Source organism: Cyrtonyx montezumae, unplaced genomic scaffold (assembly GCF_038088225.1).
Source record: "Cyrtonyx montezumae isolate F1298 unplaced genomic scaffold, pur_monq_1.0 scaffold_6, whole genome shotgun sequence".
NCBI classification, from domain to species: Eukaryota; Metazoa; Chordata; class Aves; order Galliformes; family Odontophoridae; genus Cyrtonyx; species Cyrtonyx montezumae.
In genome coordinates, this window is record NW_027072067.1 from 5,867,631 (window position 1) to 5,892,193 (window position 24,563).

The 24,563-nt window shown below is 34.4% G+C and overlaps 1 protein-coding gene across 1 annotated transcript in view; it reads right to left on the reverse strand.

The window, feature by feature from the left end:
• CACNA2D3 (calcium voltage-gated channel auxiliary subunit alpha2delta 3) overlaps positions 1 to 24,563 on the reverse strand; it is a 392,330-nt gene that overhangs the window by 121,378 nt on the left and 246,389 nt on the right. The window contains exons 12-13 of the mRNA XM_065749768.1: positions 22,501 to 22,579; positions 15,409 to 15,542 (exon numbers count right to left, since the gene is read on the reverse strand). Of these exons, the coding sequence (XP_065605840.1) occupies positions 15,409 to 15,542; positions 22,501 to 22,579 (213 nt within the window). The remainder of the gene's footprint in view (positions 1 to 15,408; positions 15,543 to 22,500; positions 22,580 to 24,563) is intronic.

Here is a 24,563-nt window from a genome sequence, read left to right on the forward strand (position 1 = left end):
TGTACATACAGGAAGCATTCAGTCTCCCACTGAGATGTTCCTGATGTTAAGACTTCAGTGTAAGTACTAAGAGTGACAATAACCTGCAGCTTACTAGGCCAACATCCGTAAGAAAGATGCATTTGATATTTCAAGGGATTCAGTAACAAATCTTCCCCTGTTCACATAATTGTTTTACTGTGCCATCACATATTTTGCAGTAACTATGCCAGTTCAGTCAAGGACAGACCGCACTGCATGCAAAGTATTCCAGTCAGAAGAAATGCAAATGTTACTATGGAGAAGAGAGTCATAAAATATAGATGAAAACTATCATCCTAGCTCTTTCTTTACAAATAATTCTATAAAGACAGAAGGAAAACATACTAGCTCTTGTGAACATGCAAAAGAGAAAACAGTATGTGTTTCAGATTGGAATTAAATATCAGAATGTAATGAACAAATAGTATACTAAATAAATATATATATATATTCCAAGCATTTATAAAAAAATGGTGCTTCCCTTCAAAGACTTCAAGCATTTTCTGAAATACAGTCTTAAAATGTAAATATTTTCTAAAATTTTCTAATCAACTGTCTAGCAATCTTGCTGCTAAAAAGAGAATCATTAACAAAAAAAACATATCTAAATATGCTCAAATGTTAACATGCTTAAGTTGCACCTGTCTATAACTGCTCTCTCCACTTTATGTTGAAGTTAAATAAAAAAAGAAAGAAAAAAAAGGAATATTCCTGGCTTTTCACTATAATACTGATTGATTAAACACCAGAGGTCAGAGTCTCCATTTTTGGAGATATTCAGAACTCAATTGGACATAGTTCACAGCAACTTGATTCTGATCAAGCACACCACTGTATTAACTGATCTTCAGGGAGTCCTTCCAGACTCAACTCTTCCATGATTCTATGCCCGTGATTCTTATTATTGCATAAACTAAGTGAATGTTTTTCCCAATAAATAAATAGATAAATAAATAGATAAATAAATAGATAGATAAAAATAAATAAATAAATAGTACAAATAATCCATGCAGCTAATGTTTGATTAAACAGAACAAATTCATGAAATAGGACTAATTCCAAATTCTAATTTAAAAAATGTTGGATTTTTGCATATGTTTAAACAGAGTAAGATCTGTTTTACTATTACTTGTTAGTGAAAAGTAGATGTTCATACTTCTTTTTCTAAATGCAAACTACATTATGTATAAGCATTACTGTATTTAGATTTTCATATAAAATTATTTTTGTAACTATTATTTTACTGATTACATAGCAGATATTTCCTTCCTAATCAAAACCTGTGTAGACATTCATGCATGGAAGTGGAAGAGTTTTAAAAAATAGAACCAATTTCAAATAATTTCTCTTAGCTATTTTGAAGTGTCTACCACACTACTTCTTTTATAATGATCTCAGCATTAGTTGATTTGCTAAAGCCCTATCAACAGTTTAGAAATCTCACATTTAAAACCGTTTGAACTTGTATGCAAAAGATGAAAAAATATTTGAAAACCTAGATATCAAAAACTTGTAAGTTACTGGATTAAAAATGATACTCTTTCTGTTGGCCCCAAATTTTTCAGCTCCAGTCTATAGGGAAATGTATCTTGTACGTTTCATGAGTAGCCCTTGAAAAATCTTTTATACATACAAAGAGATGCATGAAGTTTATGTGGTAAGGGTTTGGTAGCAGGGAGCCACAGGGGTGGCCTATGTGAGCAGAGCCCAGCAGCTGCCCCATATCAGATCAGAGCCAACTCCAGCTGGCTCCAAAAGGGACCTGCAGCTGATGGCTACAGTGATACTGGTTGTGCCTCCAGGAGAGCAGATTTAAGAAAAGGAAGAAAATGCTCTGCAACACCAACTAGGAGAGGAGTGGGAAATGAGTGGGAAACAGCCCTACAGACACTAAGGTCAGTGGAGATGGATAACAATCAGAGAATCCTTCCCAGATGAATATTTATAGTACAAGAATAATAACTGCATTGTAGTAAAATCAGAACTAAAAATATCATACTCCTGTTTTGAAGAAAAACAAAATGTTGTTGTATTGTAAAGATTTTTTTCTGAATTATCACGGGGAGAGAGAGAAGGTAAAGGGAGATAGAAGGATGGAAAAAAACATCAGATAGGTTCATACGTACATATTCATTCAACTATTTTCACACACTTGCTCTTCTAACTTTGACAATCCCTGTAGAAATGATAAAAATAACCTAGATCACAAATCCTCTCAGAAGGTAGACACGTATCCTCTTTCACCATATAATCCATTCTGACCTCAATGCAAAATGAAATAAAGGTCTTATCCAATACCCAACAGAGTCAATGAGAATCTCTCAGTGAGTTTGAATGCTTTTGATTTGTCTTATATATTAAATCTTATTTGCTTCATATATCAATGCAAGACCAACATCTGAAGATAACCATTTTTTGGGGAAGGATGAAAGTGTACTCAACTTAATGAATGTGTAAAGCAAGCCACAAATTCTTCTAAAACTTACATTTATTGATTGTGTCTATTATTTTTTAGTATATTACTTTGATTGTGTGGGGATTGAACTTCTAAGACAGAGGTGTATTTCTATAGTCTGTTTCATAATGATTCAGCATATCTTAATAGAGAATGGTTGTAGAAAGACATGAATCATGCTAAAACACTCTTTTTTTCACTTTTTTTCATATAGTACCATTTCTCACGTGATCAGAAAGCTACTCTACCAGAAGTGGAGGGCGTAGCACTGCTCTGCTTCCCTTTTATCTCTCTCTTCATCTCGCCCTTGCAATTAATCCATGCATTTAGGTGCATTTAAGGATATCACTTAGTGTACCGTGATGTATTCAGTAGTCCCAACTTTTCACCCTTGCTGAAGTTAGTATTTGCAGCCTTACAGAACTGAAGAAATTTTACTGTTACAAATGGTATTATACCACATACTATGATGAAAGTTTGTTAGGATCTTTTTGAAAGTGTGCATTAAGCACAATTTGTATCAGATTGTCCATATAACCTCGTGCCGTGTACTTTTAATAAGAATTTATTATATCACATGCAAAGAGCATCATGTCAAGATCAATACAATTTGGAGTGTGAATGCAAAACATGCAATGGAGAAGGAGATTCTAAACTACAAGCAGTTTCTTGCAGAAGTCAACATTTTTTCATTTGTAGAGGATCCTATCAACAAGTATGAAGGTAAAACTCATCTACTAGAAGATTTATGCATAATTTTGTGTCAGAGACTGAATTAATACTGAAAAATTGTATTCTGCATAAAAACATGCTCTAAAATCAAGAGGCTAAACACGCTAACAATACTTAATATTTAACACAATTTTGCTCTCCATAATCCTTATCTTAGCTTCTCTTTGTTCCATTTGTTGTTATACAAGTATTTTGAAATCTACTAGCTGATTCCAGAAATCTGAAGCAAAGATTGGAATTAGTACAGGCCTAAGTGCCAGAAGTAGTTCTCATTTAGAAATAAAATATTGAACATTTTTATACAAGGAAAGATCTGCTATTTAGTAACCTAAAAAATACACTAATGATACAAACAATAAGCTGTTATTCACTCTTACCTGTCCCAAAGTCATAGCTACGCTGGGCATCGTGCATTATGATGAAGTAATACATTTTATACTTTTTTTTCCTCAACTGTCCCTTCTAAATAAACACAAGTATTATACAAACTTTTATTTAGCTGCTACAAAATACCTTATATCAGTAAGCCAGTGGTCCAGAACCGCTCTGAATGAGGAATTATGCTGGTGGGCATAATGACACACACACTACATGCTCAGAAGATTATTTGAGTTGATGAGCTATAGAGGATATATTTGAAAAGAAAGAAATAAGGCACTACAGTGTTACCTCATTTCATGAAAAAAAATCCACAGATATGACACAGATCAAGAGCTCTAGAAAGCAGTAGGAAGTGCGTGAGCTGCACAGTTAATATTCAGAAGCTTCAAACAGCCTTATGAGGGGAATCATCTTTTCTCTCTTTAAACAAGTGGCAAACACCAATGGATTTATCTTCAGAAATATCTGCAGTATTTCAGAGGAAGCATACACAAATGAGAAGAAACAAAATGAGTGTTAAAAAATAACAGCATAAATGCTGTAGTTAGAAACCCAGAAATGCAGCTCACATACACGTGTATATGTACTTTTTTGCTTTGTAAGGAAAAGGGGTAAACCGTTGTGCAGGTGTTCTGGTTTGCTACAAATATTTAAGAATGGAAGGACCAATGTTTATTTAGAAAACAATTGTTAAAACTCACTGACAGCAAGGTGGCCACCCTGTGCCTCCACATCAGAAACATGTTTTTCAGGTCTTCATGCATAAGCAAAAAGTTACTGCTAACAGAGATGTGCAAGATCAGACAGCAGGTTTAAGCCTCTAATTGTTAGAAGTATAAGTTTAAAAAGATATCATGAAATAAAGAAAAAGAACAACACACCAACCTTTAATTACATTACATAATTTAACACTATGAAATCTCTCAGTTGGATAAACTCCTAATCTATCAACAGATATTTAAAAGCGATAAATTTTTAGCAGTCTGGAAAGATTGGTATCATAGATCTGCCAGGTGCTGACATAAACTGATGAAGTGTTCAAATCAATGCCGCTCCCTATTCATTAGTTCTGTTCTGAGGATCAGTTCCTGTTTCCACATCCTTTTAATCAACATGTGGCTAACGTATCTCACCATTCGAGTTTTAGACTCAGATTTTATAGCTACACTGAGAAAGCCATGAAGCGTTTTATGGACTTCTCACTCTGCAAGTTGAATTCATCAGGTTGTATAAAGATTCACTCACTCTGTAGAAAGAGTCACATTTCTCATGCTTATTTTGAAAGAAGCTTTCTGTTTTTACTCTTCACAACTTGAAATTTCAGAGCTTCCTAAGGGCCACCTTGACCTGATGGTCAAAAGGAAGGACTGTCATGCTGGAAGACAAAAAAAACCTGACAGCATTTCTAGATTATCTGAGTTAATTTCAGGTATGAAGTTTGTCATTATTTACAGCAAGGCTTATGAAATCTAGTTCAAGGAATGCTTTCAGTCTGTGGCAGTTTTTCCTCATTGTCTTTTGCTGTTTTCTCTTATTATATCATCCACAAGGTAAAATAAATAAATAAATAAATAAATGAGTAGATAGATAAATAAGTAAATGACCTCACTTAATTCCTTCACTTGAGGAACTCATAAGATAAGGGGTCAAAATTCTTTCACCTACCTTTGAGTTAGAACTGTTTGCAAATTCTAAGGTCATGTTCAGGTATGTCAGGAACCAAAATGTGGTAAATCACATCATCTTGTAGTTTGCTACACTGCAAAACTCTCAAAATCAGCTAGTGAAAAATGGACAGTATGTCCATTTTCTTAAAATAAACTGTTATAAAAAGAAGATAAAGGAACCAATAGAAGAAAAACTAAGATTTTCTTTTCTATAAAAAGACAACTTTATCTTCATTGAAAATCGTGAATTTTATGGATTTAATCCAACAAAGAAAATGTTAGAATTACTTCATCAGCCTGCAGAAGTATAATCCAAACCTTCAGCTGAGTTTTAATATGATGATGCCTTCTGTTTACATCAGTTTAACTTAAGGTACATAAATGGAGACAATACTGCAGAGTAAATTTAAGAGGTATCATCAAAAAATGCAGTCCATATGGAATGCAAGTGTAAAATTTACTTAGGCACTTTATTTTTTTGTTTAGGTGTTTTTGTTCTAGTTTTTTTTTCAGTTAAGTAAGGTAGCTCCTTGATATTGCTATATTGTTTCTAATATGCATCCCCTCCTTATTTTTCTGCCAATAATCATACACCATTGTAAAAGTTATTCAAAGATTATTGACATTATGTAAAAGAAGCCCTTACATGTAATGGCTGTTGGAGGCACTTAGTGTGTAATGTTACTATAGAGTCTTAGGAGTTAGAATATTTAGAATACTTAGGGATTTTAATATTATACCAAGAACTAGGCTTCCCCCTGATAAATCTGACATCAATGCAGGCAAAGTGGAATGGCATTCCAAAGAAAATGCATAAATGCTGTCAGATTTGTTCTTCTGAAACTCATGTTCCTGATCATACATTTGCCTACTGGATAGATCATCTTTGAAGTAATTGCTAGTGGAAATGCTTGCTGGGAAAGATCTGATCTGACAAAGCATTCCTCCAATGATAAAAGGTCAAACACCTTGCTGTCAAGCAGCAAGGATGTCATTAGGAAAAATCCTACTCCTTGTAGAAAAAAGTGCATTTCTAATAATTTATTCAGAAATTACTAAGTTCAAAGTAAATCTTAATCATGACAACTGTGGCAAACAACTTTCATGTAAATGCTGTATTATGTGCGTGAATGAGCTGTATGAAATCTCTTGATTATACAAAAATATCAGAGCTATAAATAACTACAATATCGTCAGAATAATAGACAAAAGAGAAGATTACTTCCCTTTATTCTTTCTTCTTTTCATTTCTGCACTGAATTCTGCCACTGCAGCAAAACCTAAATGGCAGCAATGAGTCTTTTCTTATTATTTCAGGTTTTACTCCTGTAATGAAGATAAAGTATATAACATCTTCACTGCCCTCTTTCTTCCAGTTAGAGGAAGAAGAGGTACACAAGATCAAAGTACATTATGCTAAATTCATTGCTTTCCTATTTTATCACTTAGCTTAGATAATCTATTATGTGAAAACTGAAGGCATTTACAAAGAGAAAAAAAAATAATATATCTGACCAAATAGATACAAATTCCCTGTAATTAGTTACAATTCACTCAGTATAGAAATAATAACTTCAAAGACGGGCATACAGTTTTTGGCTGTGAATGTTTTAAGGTAGTTAAATTCATTGAGAATAGATACATCCTCCTAAATGTTGTATTCAGTGTTACATACAGAGTTCTAGAAAAAAATTCTCCCTCTTTACTGACATGTCACCTTTTGAGTTTCATTTCTGTCATAATAAAACAGAAAAATATCCGTGAAACACTGAAAAGAAAAAGCATTTTCTGTTCCCTCACCTAAAGGCACTGTGTGTCATTGGTAGACCACAGCTGGAAATTGTCCCAGACTGCTTTATCTCTAGTGTGCAGGTGTCTGCAAATGAGACCAATACCCTTATTGGCATGAATATGCTTGTTAATCACATTCAGTAGCTGGGCAATTCTCTGTAAATAGATGAGAGAGCATCCAGCAGGTGAACCCTACAGATACATGTAACTCTATGGATTCCTTTTAACATACATGCAAATCAGTTTTCTTGTAAGAAGAAACAATAATTTAGGGCAAAGTAATCAAGGGACAAGATACACGATATTTTACAGCAAAAGCAACTAAAAACTTTTAACTATTAATGGCAATGTAATGCAATATGCTTGCACTTTACAGCTCTCAAAACAGAAAACCATGTTTACTTCACATTTAAGCATTAATGATTTCTTTTTATTTCCAAAATTTTATTACTGAACGTGCTTTGAGGATGTTACTTCATTGAAACATTTTAAGAGCTGTAAATGTACTGCACTGTCCACGTAATTCTATGAAATATGTTTAACCAACAACAAGCAAGAACTCCAAAGTCTTTAAGATTTGGATAAACAGCACTTTTATGGGAGCCCTATAGAGGAGAACACCACAATTTGAAAGATTTGAACATTCATTTGTGCATACTTTCATTTACTATCCTTAACACTCGAGAACTCATAGACAGACCACTCTTTACTGTGTTGACCTGCACAATCTGTGTCTTTGCATGGTTATCTCTACTCCTTCTAAACAGCTAACAATACTAACCTAATACTTTGCATCTACATAAACTATGTAAAGGAGGTATCCTTATTTAACTTGATCGTTATACATTATCTGTCCTTGTAGGATTTTATTCTTAATAAAAGCAACAATGCTCAGTGGCATAATCAGAGTCTGCAGTGTGAAGGGGGAAATTCTCATTAAAATGTACAGCACAAATTAAAAAGAAAAGTGATTTCAGAATGCAGCAGAAGATGCTGTGGTTGTCCACATCATTCAGTAGGAAAGAAAACAGGATTATTTGGAAAACAGGATTTATAAAAAAATCATGAACAAATATTAAAAAGTTTGTAATACATACGGTAGTTTAAATGTTACAACTTATAAGTGCAGAGGTAGAAAAACATCAGAGAGTTGCCTAAGCACTTAAACATACATAATGGTAAAATTTCCATGTTCTTATTTGAAGCAATTTAAAATAGAAGTGTAAAAAGCTTTAAAATATTCCTTCAGCTATAAAATTCTGAAAATATTAAAACAACAACAACAAAAAAAAACTGTTTAAGTAAACATTTTTGCAGGAACTGCAAGTTCTTGAAATTGGATATTTAGTGCCTATAATGCGCTATTGATGAAAGATGAACAAAGACCAAAGTCAGTTATCCTATAAAATACTAGAAAAGAGAATCAACATACAGCTAAAAGCCAAGAATTAGCACTGCTCTGATCTCTTCTATGTTTTAATACAATGCTTGTCCTGTTTGGAGCAAAGCTTCTTAATACTGAGTTTTGCTGTGACTTTGCAGCTGCTTGCTGATGTCACAGAAAAATAAAAAGTTCTATATCAAAGCCTCCACAGTGTAAAGAACTGTAAAATGCATTTAAAGAAATCAACATTGTATCTCAAAGCTTGAAAAAGAAGGATTTGTATTATTCATTTCTCATGCAAATATATGCTAGGAAAAAAATAATTATAATAGTAATCCATTTCAATGGAAATAAAGTACTGTAATATTTATAGTCTGAGCCAGAGTTATAATGACTGTGGGGCGAGAAGTGAAGTGTCTCAGCATGTTCCACATGTTTTTAACACTGTTCCTGAAGGCTCTGGAGGCTATTAAATTTAATGAACCCATCTGCTATGAAATAGAGGTCCAAACGTAATCAGTTTTCTCAGTGCCATATAATACAGATGGCATTCCACGTTCCACATCCCCAGCAGGAAACTTTATGTTCCTCTTTAAGTGCAGGACTTTTGTTTTTGCTTGTGTTTTTGATGTTTTAAACATCTTTTTGATGTATAGCACATAGCATTTTACACTGTAAATAATATATACATAAATGCACATGAAAAGTGTTAATTCATTAAAATAAATATTGCCATTTCTTTACAATTTTCTTTTCTAGTGGTTTTGTAAACTAGCAATTAATTCTCTGTAGTAGTACTCTGTGCTTAATGCAATCACTGATAATTGCCCTAATAGCATAACTTCCAGTGCAAGCAGTGGAGCAACACATAAAGCAAACACAATTTATCAAAGTAGTTTACTTCAGAAACTGAAGGCACACACATATATACAACTATGTGCAAGGCATGTCCTAATTGTTGTGTGTTGAATGTAACAGTGTACATATTTTAAAGTATTCATATTCAGATCAATATGAATTTCATTTTCCTGCACATTTCCTCACTTTCAGTTTGGGGAGGGGAGTGGTTCCCAATTTGTGTGTTCTACTGGGACACACTGCACCATGTCTGTTGCACTGTGGTGTGTGAGTAAGGGTTCTAAACTCAAATTAAAGCAGCACAGCTTCTTTCTACTGATTTGCACCCTGCTGCCTAACATAAGTTAACTGGATGTGCATTTGCTAACAAAAGGAACAACATCCATTGTTCTTTGAAGCTGCATCTTAAAAGATAATGAATATACATTAATTCTATCCAGTTGAGAGGTTTATTCATTTACTTTCTTGAGCACTCATTGTGTTTTGACAGTTGACGCAGATCTTACTGAATTTGAAGCAGTTAATGTTAATGATAATTCATTTATTCTAGTTTCAGCAGTAAAACAAACAGATTAGAGCTGTTCAGTAAAAATGAGAATGCTTAATTATGGTGACTGGAAATTTCAGAGCAGAGAAATTAAAGAAGTCATGGCTCGAGGACTTTCTCATTGGACTGCCAATGAGAACTTCCACATACAGACTCAAAATCATCATCCTAAAGGGATGTTATACCTACACGTAAATATGCGCATAGTTTTTGTTGTTTTCTTTTTTAATTGCATGTACATTTCCTGTATCTATCATCCTTGCTATTTTTCAAGCACTATCTATAAGATTCCAGTGCAAATACAGCAGACCATAATTGCTGGAGCAGATGGTTTGAATCCACAGAATGTAATCATTCTCCTACAGAAATTTCAGAAAAGATGAAATAGTTGGGAGTTATTGTATTTCTCCAGGAGAAATAGTCTAGGCTGAGAGCTGATGAGAAGGCACTTCCTGGGCTACCTTCTGATTTTGCTTCATATCTCTGTTGTTAAAAGATAACTGCAGGTCCAGAGCAGGCAAATCAGTGTTTGAAGAACCCTATTTTAAAAACAAACCTAGCTGACGGAACACTTGATATTCAAGCATAGCTCGTCCTCCCGAGTGTATTCACATTAATAAATGTCAAAGCAAGAAAAGGAAATTCTTATAGAAACATCAGTTAGTGTTTATGACTTTCCCCAATAAAACCCTATAAATTATAGGAGGTTAAGAGATGTTGGCCACAAAGGAAGACCTAGATCTTCCTTGCACCATCAAATTGATTGCACCATCAAATCCTACAAGGGATCAGGAAAAAACTAAACTAAACAAAACAAACAAACAAAACAAACAAAAAACCCACAACATAACAACAACACAGATCTCTAATTTTTAAACTGGCATTAAAAAAAAATCATTTACTGCCTCTGTGTAAATTTTCTTTTAGCAGCTGCTGATTAATGACATTTCCTGACATTCAGTTCTGCAGTGATTAGCAATATTTACTTGCTGTAGATATACAGGAGAATTTTGAATGCCCTGATGTATTTTAATGCATTCCAATACTACAGCCTATAAGTTAGTTTTGAAATAAAGGCCCAGGGAACATTTACCATGATAAAAATGCTAATTACATCTACTTATTATAATAGCACAATTAACTTGTGCTACCAAAAGTGTTTGAAGATATCTCTGGGAACAGAAGCTAGTGGAAATGGGATAGTATTTTATTTTTGTTGCTTCATAAAAGCTCTTCTGTGCACTGAGCACAACTAAAACTGAGTGCACAGGAGAAAAACTAAACAGCACAATATCTTACCCAGAACTCCGAAATGGAAAAAATGCCAGCAGAATAGTTCTGAATCTGTAGGAATTTTTCTATACCTGCCCACTATATGCATAATCCCATGCATACAGCTTCTGTTGCTCCTCTGAAACAGGCTCAGAATTCACCACTGATGAAGAGTTGTATTCCAGAATCTCAATTTTCACAGCTAAAAATATTTGGAAACTGGTATGACATATCTTAGAAGTGTTAGCTTCCTATACTTCCTACCAAATTTATGCGAAGAACCTGAAGAGTAGACTTACAGTACACACATTTTTTTTAAGGATGAGGAGAACTAAATTCAAACTGATGAATCATACATGTAGTAATATAATTATAATATCCGTAGTTAGTGTTTCATAAATACTTAGTCATGATCTGTCTGAATGTTTTTTGTTTTTTAATGAACTCTTAGTTTCCAAAGCACTAGACATACCAACATATTAAATGAAGTAATAATTTGCCCTTTTTATGAAAGGCAATCCTCCAGTTGGAAAGTGAACAGGGCCAATATGGTAATTCATGCCTGAATGTGCTCACAGCTTGAAACTAATAGCCTGAAGGAGATGAACTCAACGGTGCATTAGATCCAGAGAATATCCTAAGGTATACTTATGAGAAACAAATTTCCCCAGAAAGAGTGAGAAAAGGTTCAAGTAAGTCAAGTTACACGCTTCAATAAACAAATTTGCAATTGTAAGCATTTAAACAGTGGGAACTCAGGTGCCAGTCCAGTCTTTCTTTTACCATTTCCTACAGAAAAAAGAAAAAGAAAAAAAAGCAGAAAAAAAAAAAAGCCAAGAAGTAATGTTTCTCTCCCTTTCCAGATGTTATCAAGAGAATAAATTAAGGGCTTCTGTACTTTATGGACAATTATTGATCTCCCCAAGATACTAGCTCAATAAACAAGTTTACTGAAATATCCCAGTGCCCAGGCACTTTTTCACTTTCCTTCAGCATATCCACCTGCACTGACCTGCCATGGCTGCACATATGATTCAAAGAAGTCATTGACTGATTCAAAATTTTTCCTTTCCTGAAATAATTTCATACTTTACAGTTATTGTCTACTCAGGAAAGAGTATCACTGCAAGCTTTCATTCAGAACTCCAAATCGATCTTTAAGCACCCATTAAGGTATTCTATTTTCAAAGGTATTAATTATTTGTAGGCCCTAGTGATGTTAAAGTAGCAGTATCAGATCAAAATTTGACTTCGTTTCAAGGCAGAAAAATTATACTGAGACTGGTCTGGAAAAATTCTGTCCAGACATCATCATCTAGGGCTCATCAACTAGATGTGCTATTTGCAGGTCTTACAGTGCCTCTACACAACTGAGCACCAACATGTAGCAAGATGGTCTCTTGTCCTATTCAACTTCATAATCAAGAAATATCTGCCTGTCCCCTTACTCCTGATAACCAAAATTCTCTTTCTCACAGAACTGCAAAGATCCAGTAATGCTTACTCACTCACTTCCAGTGCATATCAAACTGCTGTCTAGAGAGGAGCAAATGTAAAAGAGTCTGGTTCTAGGAAAGGTGTGGATTACGGGACCACAGGACTAGATCAGGATAATACACACTAATGGACTTATATCATGTATTTCAAAATCTCAGGATCTTAGTCTAATGGTATTGGCAGCACTTAAACTACTAACCTATTACAGAAATTCAACTATTGAGAAGCTGACATTGGAATTAGCTCAAGATATTCTTCAGACTGTTTCTCAAGTAAATTATTGAACAGAGAGCAATCATGAATAAGTCCAATTCTCCAGAGACCTAACTTAAAAGGATTTCAGAAATCTGTTAAATTCTTCTGAGAGACAGTAATACTTCTCAAGATAACAGCACCCCTTTGTCAAAAGACTTATTATCACTGATAATGTTTCTCAAGGGATCCTAGTATGCTCCAGCATATTGTTGCTTGTTCTAAAACAGCACAGCTGGTCAACCCCTGTTTTTGGTGAGGGTGTGGGAGAGGTATGCTATTAAAACACAGTGACATGTATTACACCTATATATGTGGTCCTGACAATCTAGCCATGGCTGATCTGAGACAATTTGATGACAAGAACATTTAAGTTTTCTCGCAGCACACACCCATTTCTTAGCTAGCAAGGTCTAAGTGTTAGCCATGGAGGTACAGGGACACAGCCAGTAAAAATGGAGAGGATCATTTGGGTGGCACATCACATACCAAAACAAAATGGCCAAGGAATCAGCTTTTGAAAACAACTGCCAGGCATCTTAACTTATCCCTTCATTGCTATTTTCAAAGTTTTGCAAATGAACGCTCTAATTTATCCTGTTGTTTGCTTATGAGCTTTATGCTTTGTTCTATAGAAAGTAAATGAAGAAGGGAGGAGAAAAGTACTTTGCAACTAAGAAGATTACCATATTCTGGCTTTAAAGTGTTGTTGTTTTAATTTTTGTGATAGTATTAAGGCTCTAAGTGGAGCTTTCGAACATTCATAAATATATGTGTGTGTGTGTATGGAAGTATGTGTTTACACCACTGTGTGAAGTTATATTAGTTAGGTTTAGTTAAGAGAATGAAAATAGAGAGAATAATGTGAAGCTAGCTTTTTTACATTGAAGTAAAATAGCTATCATATAGACATAAGTAGTACTCTTATTCAAGAATGTAACATCACCGTTATTTTTTTTTATTTCCTGTTTTCTCATCAAGATTCCTGCCCTATGCTTCCTCTACAATTCTTAAATATGCACTTGCATCTACACACCCCTGCTGTATTCAGTTAGTATTTCACATTGTATTAATGCATTCATTTTCCTTAGACTTTCCATAATGGAAAGAATGGGAGAATGGAACAATTGCCAAAAGTTAGCATATCTTTTATAAATATATTCCTCACTGCAGTGATTGAAGAAATACAGACTAACAGAGGAAAAAAAGAAAGTATAAAATTAATTCTGAAGCAGCATTTTGTACTTGGAAGGTAGGAAAAGTAGAGGACTTAAGAGGTAGTTTTCATCTCAACATTGTGCTCCACTAACAGAAAGAGAAAGGGGAATCTGGATTATCACATCCTTGAAAATAAATAAATAAATAAATAAATAATTGAGATAATTAAACCACTTCAAAATAACATTTCTAAAAAATCTCTTTTTTTTTTCTCCTTGGTACTTACAGTATTAGTATTTGTTTTACATTATTCAGCTGAAGAATAAAAAAGACTTAAGCAAGCATGAAAAGGGAGCAAAACTCTTCACAGCATTCTTTTTTTTTTCCTACCAAACTTCCTAGAAGTATTAAAAACTTTCCAAATAAGCATACAAATTCCCTTAAAAAAAAAAACCAGCAACAACTGTAAGAAAGCACAAGGTGAAATTGACTAGATTTCCTGTTTTGTCCTATTTTCCTGAAGCATAAAATGTAACAAAAAGAAGAAAAATAATTTGCTATTAGTAAACTGTGCTCTTCAACTCATTAGATTAAAAACTTGGGATCACTTGTACTAAAGAATAAATGTTTGTGGCAAACTCTTCCTCTGTGGATAACCTACAGAGCAAAATATTTTAACTGGATAAAAACAAATACAATAAGGAAAATAATGAAAAACTATTTTAGATCAGTTTATGAAAATGAACAACTTTTATATGTGAATCTGAAGATTTTATACAAAAGATACTAGAAAAATAGTTTGCATGTTCAGTCACTTCACTGCAGAAAATTCTCTTTCAATTCTAATGTTTTACAAGGATGTCAAGTTAAAATTGAATGGTTAGGACAATTTTGTTAACAGATCACCCTTTTAATCTGCTTTAAAAGGCAGAATCTATTTTATCTTTTTCCCTCTAAGACAGCATAATTGTCACTTAGCTGTTGATCAACGTCTCTATACTAAAAATATTGATTCCTATCAATCTGTGCTTTTACACTGACGTATTTGTATATTCTATATCTGAAAACATACAGAAAAAGCATTTACACAACCCAGTCGTTCCTGTTCAATGTCCATTATGATTAGAAAAAATGTAAATTTAGAGGTCAAATTCAAACACGATGCTATCACTCACATTTGTTTCATTATTTTCGGAGTAATTTATAAGTGGCTGGTGAAGTTCAGTAATTTCCAACTAAATGCTTTTAACAGATGTCAAGATCTGATCTTCACAAAGAACTGGAGCATTCCAGTGACAGAAATGTACAACTAGTGTTTTTTACAACAGTTTTTCTCTAAATTCCTCATTAAATGAACTAAGCATACACTAAACGATTTCTCATGCAGACTTACAGTGCTGTCAATATATGCTTCAGTCCAAACCACGTCATGCTCTTGGTCAATAACTTTTGGTCGGCTAAGAACATGGAGGTATTCCATGACATTCTCTTGAACATCAGCTAAGGTGGAGATCTGAGTGAAAAACCCTGTGAAAACAGACAATTTGAAGTTATAAATCATGCAAAACAGATTAAGAAAAATTTCAAGACAGTGTGATATGTGCTACATCAATTGTGTTTTCTGCTTGTTTATTTCCAAAGGTGAGATGATGAGAATCTGCCTCAAGGAGTAGTAACCAAAAGAATTCAATAAAACAGTTGGCCATTCTTGAAGGTCTGGGTTTACAAGACTGCTATGAATTGCTGCACTGCATGTCCCAATTTCTCTGTTTCCTGAAAACTCTTCTTGCTTAATTGTAAATAAATTTTGCTATTCAATTTTCAAATGGTGTCAACCATTAACTTCGTACAAAAACATCTCATCTTAAATTTGTCCAGTCTCACGAAGCATTAATGATTACAGCTAATCAGAAAACAGCACTTGCAAACATTCTGAAATGCTCATCCTTGTAGAATGTGACTAAACCTCAGATAAAAACAGCAATATGTTATTTTCAAAGGGCAGGTCACTGAGAACAGAGACTCAGATGGGAATTGCTTTTCTAAGTGATCACAATTTTGTTAATCCTTTAAAGCTTCACGTACAACCTGACAGCATTGAGAACAGCAGAGGCCACAGCTATTCGAGCTGTCACCACTTCCTTTTCATTCCTTGGACGTCAAGTATCCTTATACGTCATCACCTTGGCTTTTGGAGATCACATCATGCAAGGGTGACAAAGAACTGACAAATTTCAAGGCTACGGTTTCACCAGGCATTACTTAAATGCATCAACTGTCCTTCATCTACATCCATTTTTTTTTTATTAAGAGAAGAAAAATATAACATTTTCATGAAAGGGATCTTACTGCAATTTTAGTCTTCTGATATGATCACATCTTCCATGGAACTATTAAATGAAACTTCCACAGAAAACATGGCAGTTGAAAAGAAATTTGGCCAGAATTATAGACAGGGCTAAGCCTGGAAAAATTGTAAGGGTACTCTGTTGTCTGAAAACTAGAACTTTCTGATTTAATGCACCTGCCAATGATTTGTGCAGTATTACACTGATGTTTCTGCATACATTCCACCTGACACCAGCTATAGATTTACTTGCAAGAATTAAGACATAACATAAAGACAGCCTTAACAGACAAATGACAATTAATGGTAGTTGTTTAATGCACATTTTCAATAAAAGGAAATCAATTTGTTTATACTATCAACTCAAACATTTCTAGTACAGTAGTATTGTATTGACATTCATAGTATAGTATTCATACTGTTCACATATTCAGCATTCTACTTAATAAAAAAAGAAATAAAATGAAATTCCTGAAGTCCAGTATTTAGTGAGAAGGCTGACAGCTACATATACTATCAAAGTTTAACTGTTATGTCAAAACAGATGTGTTTTTTGTTTGTTTGTTTGTTTTCTTCAAGGTTTTCAAAGTTCTTTTTCAGAATAAAATGATTGTTATAAGTTTAATTCATAAATCTGTACTTGAAAAAGGAAAATTTTATGCATATATTGAAAAAGAAAGAAATATATATACACCAAGCATTCATGAATTACTGGCTTAGAACAGGGATAGGAAAAATCAATGTGTTTATTATTCTTTCTGAAATGCTGTCTGCTCTAATTTAGTGACTTCTGAGTTTCCTAAGTCAAAACATGAGGTTATCCCCTTCTGTGCATGTTAAGATATATTTCACTTTCTGGCCCTCTGCACTTGGTACAAACATCAATACTTAATCAAAATATGATTATTTGTCAAAAACTTCACAAATTTTATATAAACAAACATATACATATACATATTTACACACTACATCTTGTAAACCTTTTAAATGAAGACTCAAATATTTCTGAGCTTTGTGGATATTTTACTTTACAGAAGGTAATCTACACTTTCCCAAAGCAGTTCTGAATGCCTGAATTCTGGTATAACTCATTTCAGAAATCAAAAAAGATAACCAAGATTTGGACATCATTTATTCAGTACTGCTTATATGTCTCAAATTTCATACTCAGAATCTAATAGCAGAAGCACAGATGGACTTGTAGGCATTTTGCTTTGCTTCCTGCAGCTTAGCCCAGTGTACAAAGGCTCAGTCAGGACTCAAACCACCAAAAGCAAAGGGCACACACAACACTGCCCACTTCTATGTGAGAGATTTGCAGCAGGTGACCTCCAACTATGTTCACCTAACCTTGCTCTCCTGTACCAAGCACATATTTTCAATTGTCCCCATGGACAACTCATTAATTGGCCTTAAATAACAGACTTAGGCATTGTTTTGTTTCAGTGCTTTCCATACAATTTTATATCACCCCAATATTCTTTGTTCTGCTGAGCTCATAAGAGGTTCAGTGCATGTAACGCCAATACTTCTCTTGCAGCAGTGTGTAAAATTACAGATAGAACAGATATTTGTTTCCTCTGTTATATATTGAAAAAAGGACCATTTACAGGTTTTATACATTAACATTTAATATATATGATGTCTAAAATGTTAGCAGTGATTAACAGTTTGAAAAACTGTCACTATTTAAGGTGATGAACAAGATGCTTTTATCTAACATTACTTTCACATCCTTGCAGGTTGAAATCACAGTTAATTAATACATTTTAAGTATTTAACAAGCTTCAATTAAAGTCAAAATGTTAAAGGCTCATTTAAGAAGCTCTTAGGTGTCTTTGCCTGGAAAATTATTTCATCACAGAATGTAAATTACCTTTCGGATAGAAAAAATCTCTTTGGAAAATAATCATTTTCTCTGATTGCCTCCTGAAAAGATTTTATGTCAATTTTATGTCAATTTTTCAAATAAAAAACTTAGCTGTGTAACAACTCAGTGTTTGTGCTATAAATGCTTGTTGCCTGAGCAGATTATTCATAACTATCATTCGTATGGTTGTGTATTATATTCAAAACTTCTCTTTGTAGTATTTCTCAGATTGCCTATTCTAATATCTCACATTACACCTTAAAATAATATGTCATAAGGGAAATATATTCTTTTTTTATAGCACTTGCAAACCACATTTTCCCTAAGCTGTACAATAGAGGAAAAAGTTTTTAGCCCAATTTCCTAAGACAAAAAGAGATAATTATAAGTCTATTGCTTATCCTGAATACATTTCAAGCAATCTAAGCAAATAAATGGAAGTCTCAAAAACAAATGAAAATTTGTGGGTACACCAAGATTGAAGAAGTGAATTTGAGCACCCTGTTTGGAAGGAGCCAGATAGTAAATGTGCACATGTATGCTGGCACACATGTAGTTGCAGGCTAGTTATGCAGTAAGGTCAGCAAGTGAAGGAAAAAGAGCTTAGTGTGGAAAAAATAAAATAATAATAAGAAATTACTTTGTTTCACAGTTATATTCATAGATTAGGCTGCAAAAGAAGAGAAGTTGACTTTATTCCTTATAATTGGGTAGTTTCAAGTAACTGAGTTTAAAGAAATACAAAAATTGCTGCTAACATTACAAAAAAGACAAGATATGAAGATGGTGTCAAGCATATGGATTATCTCTACATTTTTTCATACGTTATCACAAGGTTGGGTTTTATTTACAGTTTTTTGGGAAAAGTTACCTTCTTGCATTCCACATTGCTTAATCGTTATCTTTGCCCTTATAAATATGATTTTGTGTGCTTTTGTACTTTACATTAGAAAAATGTACAAAGATTTTATAGCTTCCATGACATGTTTAATGTGAACAATTAGCTGTTTTCTATGAATGTATGATGTATCTGTTTATTTTTTTCCATAACTGTTTTTCCTTAAATTCTTGTTTCCATTGTAGCAAAATGAAAGGAGTTGCAAGTGGCCATGCAAATTACCTTTCCTACATTTTTGATGTTTGCTCTTTAATCCATTTTTAGATGTTCTCCTGTTGGAAAAACTCTACAAAAAATTAGTACAGTATAGGTAAGAACAGCATTTGGTAATGCTCTATTAAGTCACTCTCTCTCCATATTTAGATCTTTTGGTAATTTATGTGTTTGTAGCTATGTGTGACTAAAATCACAATGCCTCACAAGAATTAACTTCCTACAGTGTTAAATTAAACTCTCCTTCCTAGAGATCAGAGGTACCCCATGGGTTTAAAATCTTACCCTTCCTGTAGCGAGGTTTAATCATCACATGAAGACATGCTCTGAAGTTGCTGAGGGCTGTGTAAGCAAAGGCAGCAAACCTGTGCTTAATATTCTGTATTCTAACACATGCTTCTCTTTTCCCTAGTGTATAAACTGTGCCACCCCAGAGCTCCTTATATTTAGTTCTACTTTCTGGTCCTCAGCAGGGAAGAAATTGTAAAAGAAACGGGTAGGACTTGGTAATGACAAGCATGAGATATGTATAATCATATGGTTAAACACAGTTATGCACTGCCTTTCCATATTACGCAGTGCATTGCAGTGTTTTTGGATAGCCTGTTTTTCTCTAAAATGTCCAACATTGCTCTTGGAACTTCTAAAATTGCCCCCAGTACATTTTGAAATTGAGTGCAACGCTTTTCATTTTTTAGACACATGTAAAGTAGGTGCTCTATTATTGCAACTAATAAAATACCAGAATTAAAAAATTCCTCTTCGGGTAGGGGCTAAGGAGGGAATTCATTGTTTCACCGCAGCTGTAAAGCTCACACGGAGAATGCATCCCCTCCTCCTAGGAGGCCTCTCGAGCAGGTGAACAGTCTCTGTAACTGGCTGCCTGCCACTCCCCACAATAGCCCACAGTGCAGGAGGTGCTGGGGTCATGCTATTAATGGGAATGGATGTGACTGGGGCTTCCTGTGCACAAGGCTTCCCTGCTAATACAATAGCCTATAAACTGCTCCAGCTGGGGCACAGTTTGCCTCAGGGCTAATCTGTCCTCTGCTGGCAGTTAGATAGCCACTATCAGAGCTCTGATATGCAAAGCGTTTGCTCTTCACTGCTCTCCCAGCTTCTGCTTCTTTGTACTGATGAATCCCCTTCTTTGTCCATTTTCCAATATGCTAACCACAGTGATGCTGGCTAATTAATAAGCATTTGAAGCAGAGGCTGTCAAATTGCTAATGCAGTACAGAATTTTACTGGAAAAGAATAAAAATCTACCACCGTTTCGTAAGTAGCACATTAACTCCTATCTTTATTTCACAGCATTCTGTTGGAAGTGACTGCTGAGGAAAAGGCAGTGCCTGTTTATTTTAAAATCTGGCACATGCACACTGAGCATTAGGAAACTTTCACCTTCACGAAGTTGAGGATGTTAGTAAGTCTTAATTCTTTTCCTTCATGTGCACCGTCTTATGGTACATAAGAGTAAATCATTGCAAATTTCACAAACCACTCTAGAGGGACACTGGGGTTCTTGAATGTTTTAATGTATTTAAAATGGTTTGGTGTTTTGCTTCATTAAGCCAACTCCCTCTAGATATGGCCTACTTAAACACAGAAATGAAACAGAAAATGAAGGTGGGGGATGGTGTCGTTCAAGGATTCATTGTTGGAATCTGGAAGCTAAATAAGTTTTGCAAGGTGGTATGAATTTCCCCTGTGACCCATTTTGATGGAAAGGACTGCTGTCCAACGCCCAGTCAGCTGGAAACCCACCAAAGATCCTTACTCTATGTTTTGATTCTAAGGCAAAAATCACTGCAAAGAAAATTGATTTTAAAACCATTGACCCTCAGTGACAACAACATATTTTGGCCCACCCATGAAAGCAGAAAAGTGCAGTTCAGCCATTCAGACAATCTTTAGACCAGCTTTCTTTCACTGCTCATCTGTCTGTGCTGTAATCCTTCCTCTCACTAAAAGAAAATGGGCAAGCTGTAGCTGAAAAATGTAATGGAAAAACTCTAAATCCATACTGCCTGACATGATGACTGATGCTGCTTCCAGTTACTTTTTTATAACTTTGAAAATCATATTTATTTTCTAATCAGAAGATTTTTTTTGCATAGTAAGCTATCAGAAAGCAGATATTGTATCTATTAAACAGAGTTAAAAAAAAAAAAGATGTATAGAAGAAGCAGTCATTAAACTGTTTTAGATGATTCAAATAAGTAAGATTCTGACTCAAAGCAATGTGGCTCTGAAAAGAACAAAGCAGTCCTGAAGAATGACAAAGGTGACCCCTCAGAGAATAAAGACATGGACCAGATGATCTAGTGAGGCAGTCTCTACTGCCTGGTCCTGTTTTCTGAGTTGCTGTACTTAGATCTTTATGAATCTGAAGAGCAGGGCTAAAATATTTTGTTGATTAAATTGTCTTCAAAAAGATGCTTCAAAGGATTCTTATACTATTACTTAAACTAAATTACAGTGTAATATTAGCTGATTAAGACAAGACTTCAAACTAAGTAATTTCCATCAGCTGGACATAACAGTAGTTAAAGAAATAATGACTAAATGGATAGCACCTGATGCAATTCATCATAATATAATGTGGCACAAAGGAAAAAAGAACTTTTTCCAAGAGAAAAGGAAAACCTGAAGACTAATTAATTTTGCTTTCTTTTTTTTTTTCTAAATCATTCTTACATTAGTCAATCCTTTTACTGTAGCATCTCAGCATCTTATGTATTTTAATGCTCTTTCCTTACAGGATAAATCTGTTTTTTCAATTACACTGTCAGCTCCTCAAGGGACAGGATGTCTGGTGTTTTACATACCATGCCTCACTCAACATAGCTCACGCACAACATTCTTAGGCAACAAACTAACTATGACTGAGTAATTGCAGCAATAATGGGGCAAATGCTTTGAATCTAAGCTTTGTTCTCTGAACTAAATTTTAAGAGTGCATCCTTAAGAAGCTTCAGACATTTTAATTTGTACATTACAGATAAATAAGCTTTTTCCTTCTTGGGAAAAATCAACATCCTCTTTGATTAGAAATCAGTGGCACAATATCTGTACACAGATACAACCAGGTATGCAGGAAGTCTCAGTAATATAGTTTTGAAAGCAACACTTTTACAACAGAAAGTTAACTAACCCTTGTTAGCACAGGCCATCCACTTCAAGTTATCAGCAAAAGCAGCTTCTCTTCCAATCAGATAGGTAAAAATACGAACCTGAAAGTACAATGAAGAGATCAAGTCAATCAATTCTGCAGTCATTTGGAATCTATACAGTGGAATTTCAGATACAGATATGCAATTCATATGACTAGATATTTTTTAAGAAAGTATTACTGGAAGTAATGTCTTCATGACAAAATATGGCTTTTGCTCCGTGTAACATAAAGGCTTGTCTCTTTGGACATTTTTAATATCTAACAAAGTTAATGTTAAATGTCTGAAGTACAAATGAGAATAAACTAAAAGCATCAGAGTACAATACAAAATTATGTGTTTCAGATATACCTGTTTTGCATTGATGAATTCAGAAAATTGCTTTGACATGGAGGAGGAGGCACTTAATTAATAAATAATTCTATAGATGAAGGATCTGAGACACCAAGTAAGAAAATTCCCCTCAGTTTTCAAAGTTCATATGGCATTTTATTTTTGTCAGCTTTGATGCAAGTAGCCACAGGAGGCACTGGTGCTATCAAGTGATGAAACAAAAATTTGTGTCTCAAACTTGCACAGCTCCAAACAGAAATACTTGTACGAAGAACCATGCAGACGGGCTACATTCACATGTGTGAGAAGATATACAAACTGGAATGGATCTTGTGGGTTGATCCTGTCGCTCTCCTAACAGAGAGTGTCAAATAATCTTTTCTGTAAAATTGAGAGCCTGAAGTATTAAAATGTTGGTCTTCATATCTTTTAAGTCATAATTATTATGAAATTTAAAAACTTACAATTATTATCAAATGATCAACTTTACAAATGAACTTTTAAAATAAAGTGAAATATCTCTGCTGCCCCACGACTGGCAGCTATCATCATTTCTGAATGCAGTTTTTCCAAAGCAGCAGTCAAATGCAGACACTTCAGTAAAGCTATTATAAAACAGCATTGGAAAGGATTCAAACTATTTGCCAGATACACTGCTTTTCTCATCAGGTAGATATGTGTAAAGGATTCCATCCAATCAAGCAGATCAGCCACAAGTTTATCATATTGCCTGCAGTCCAGCATCTGTCTTATCTGTGAACACCAACTCCATACTATTTGCTTTTAACAGGACTGGGTGAATTACAACTGCCTGTGCTGAAAAGCCTGCACCCTCTCTCGAGGCTCTGCAGAGGGTGGCACTGAGCACTAGAAAGGTGAGACAGCCCTGAGGTCAAAACAGTCAGCTCACAGAACATCCCTCCAGAAACATGTACAGGACAGATATTTAAGAAATAAACCTATGAAGCTCTCCACACAGCCAATGAAACATGCCAGCTGAAATCCAAGACTAGTGTTAAGGATTTGTATTTTGAGTTAGATACATATTCAGATGTAGAATTTTACAACTGAAGGAATTTTTTGTTTGTTTGTTTTAAAGGGTATCATTATTTTCAGTGTTAGTCTCTCATCATTTATTTCTAGCACCTACCCTACTTGTTTCTTCGCAAAGTGCCACAGTTGTCAGCTTTGTACAAAATAAAACATTAAAGAACATAGCAAGCTATTTGGAAAGAAGTAGTCTTGAGGCTTCTCTCTTTTTTTTATTTATTTTTTTCATTACTGTCAGTACTATACCTAACCTGCTGCTGTTCAAAGAACTCTGTTCTGCTCCTTCAGGACAGTGGGTCTGATCTAAAAGATTATCATTGACTCATCTGTAACTTATATGAATCTGCAGCTGTAAATTCATGTGACCCATATAACCCAGCACAAGACAAAACTGTTTTTCAAGGACACAAATGAAAAATTATACACAAGAAATTATGAGGTTTCTCATATGAGACCTACATCTTTGAAGATTGTATGCTGTTATATCTTTCCCTGTTTTTTTTTACTGATACTCTCATTTATGCTATTCTATACCAATATAAAAATTCACGCAGGCTGAAAAAGAGTAAAGTTAGCTTGCAGTCCCTTTGCAGTCTTCAATCTAGCCTACAAATTTCAGAATAAATTAGATTTATATAATTAAGGCCATGACTTCCAGAAC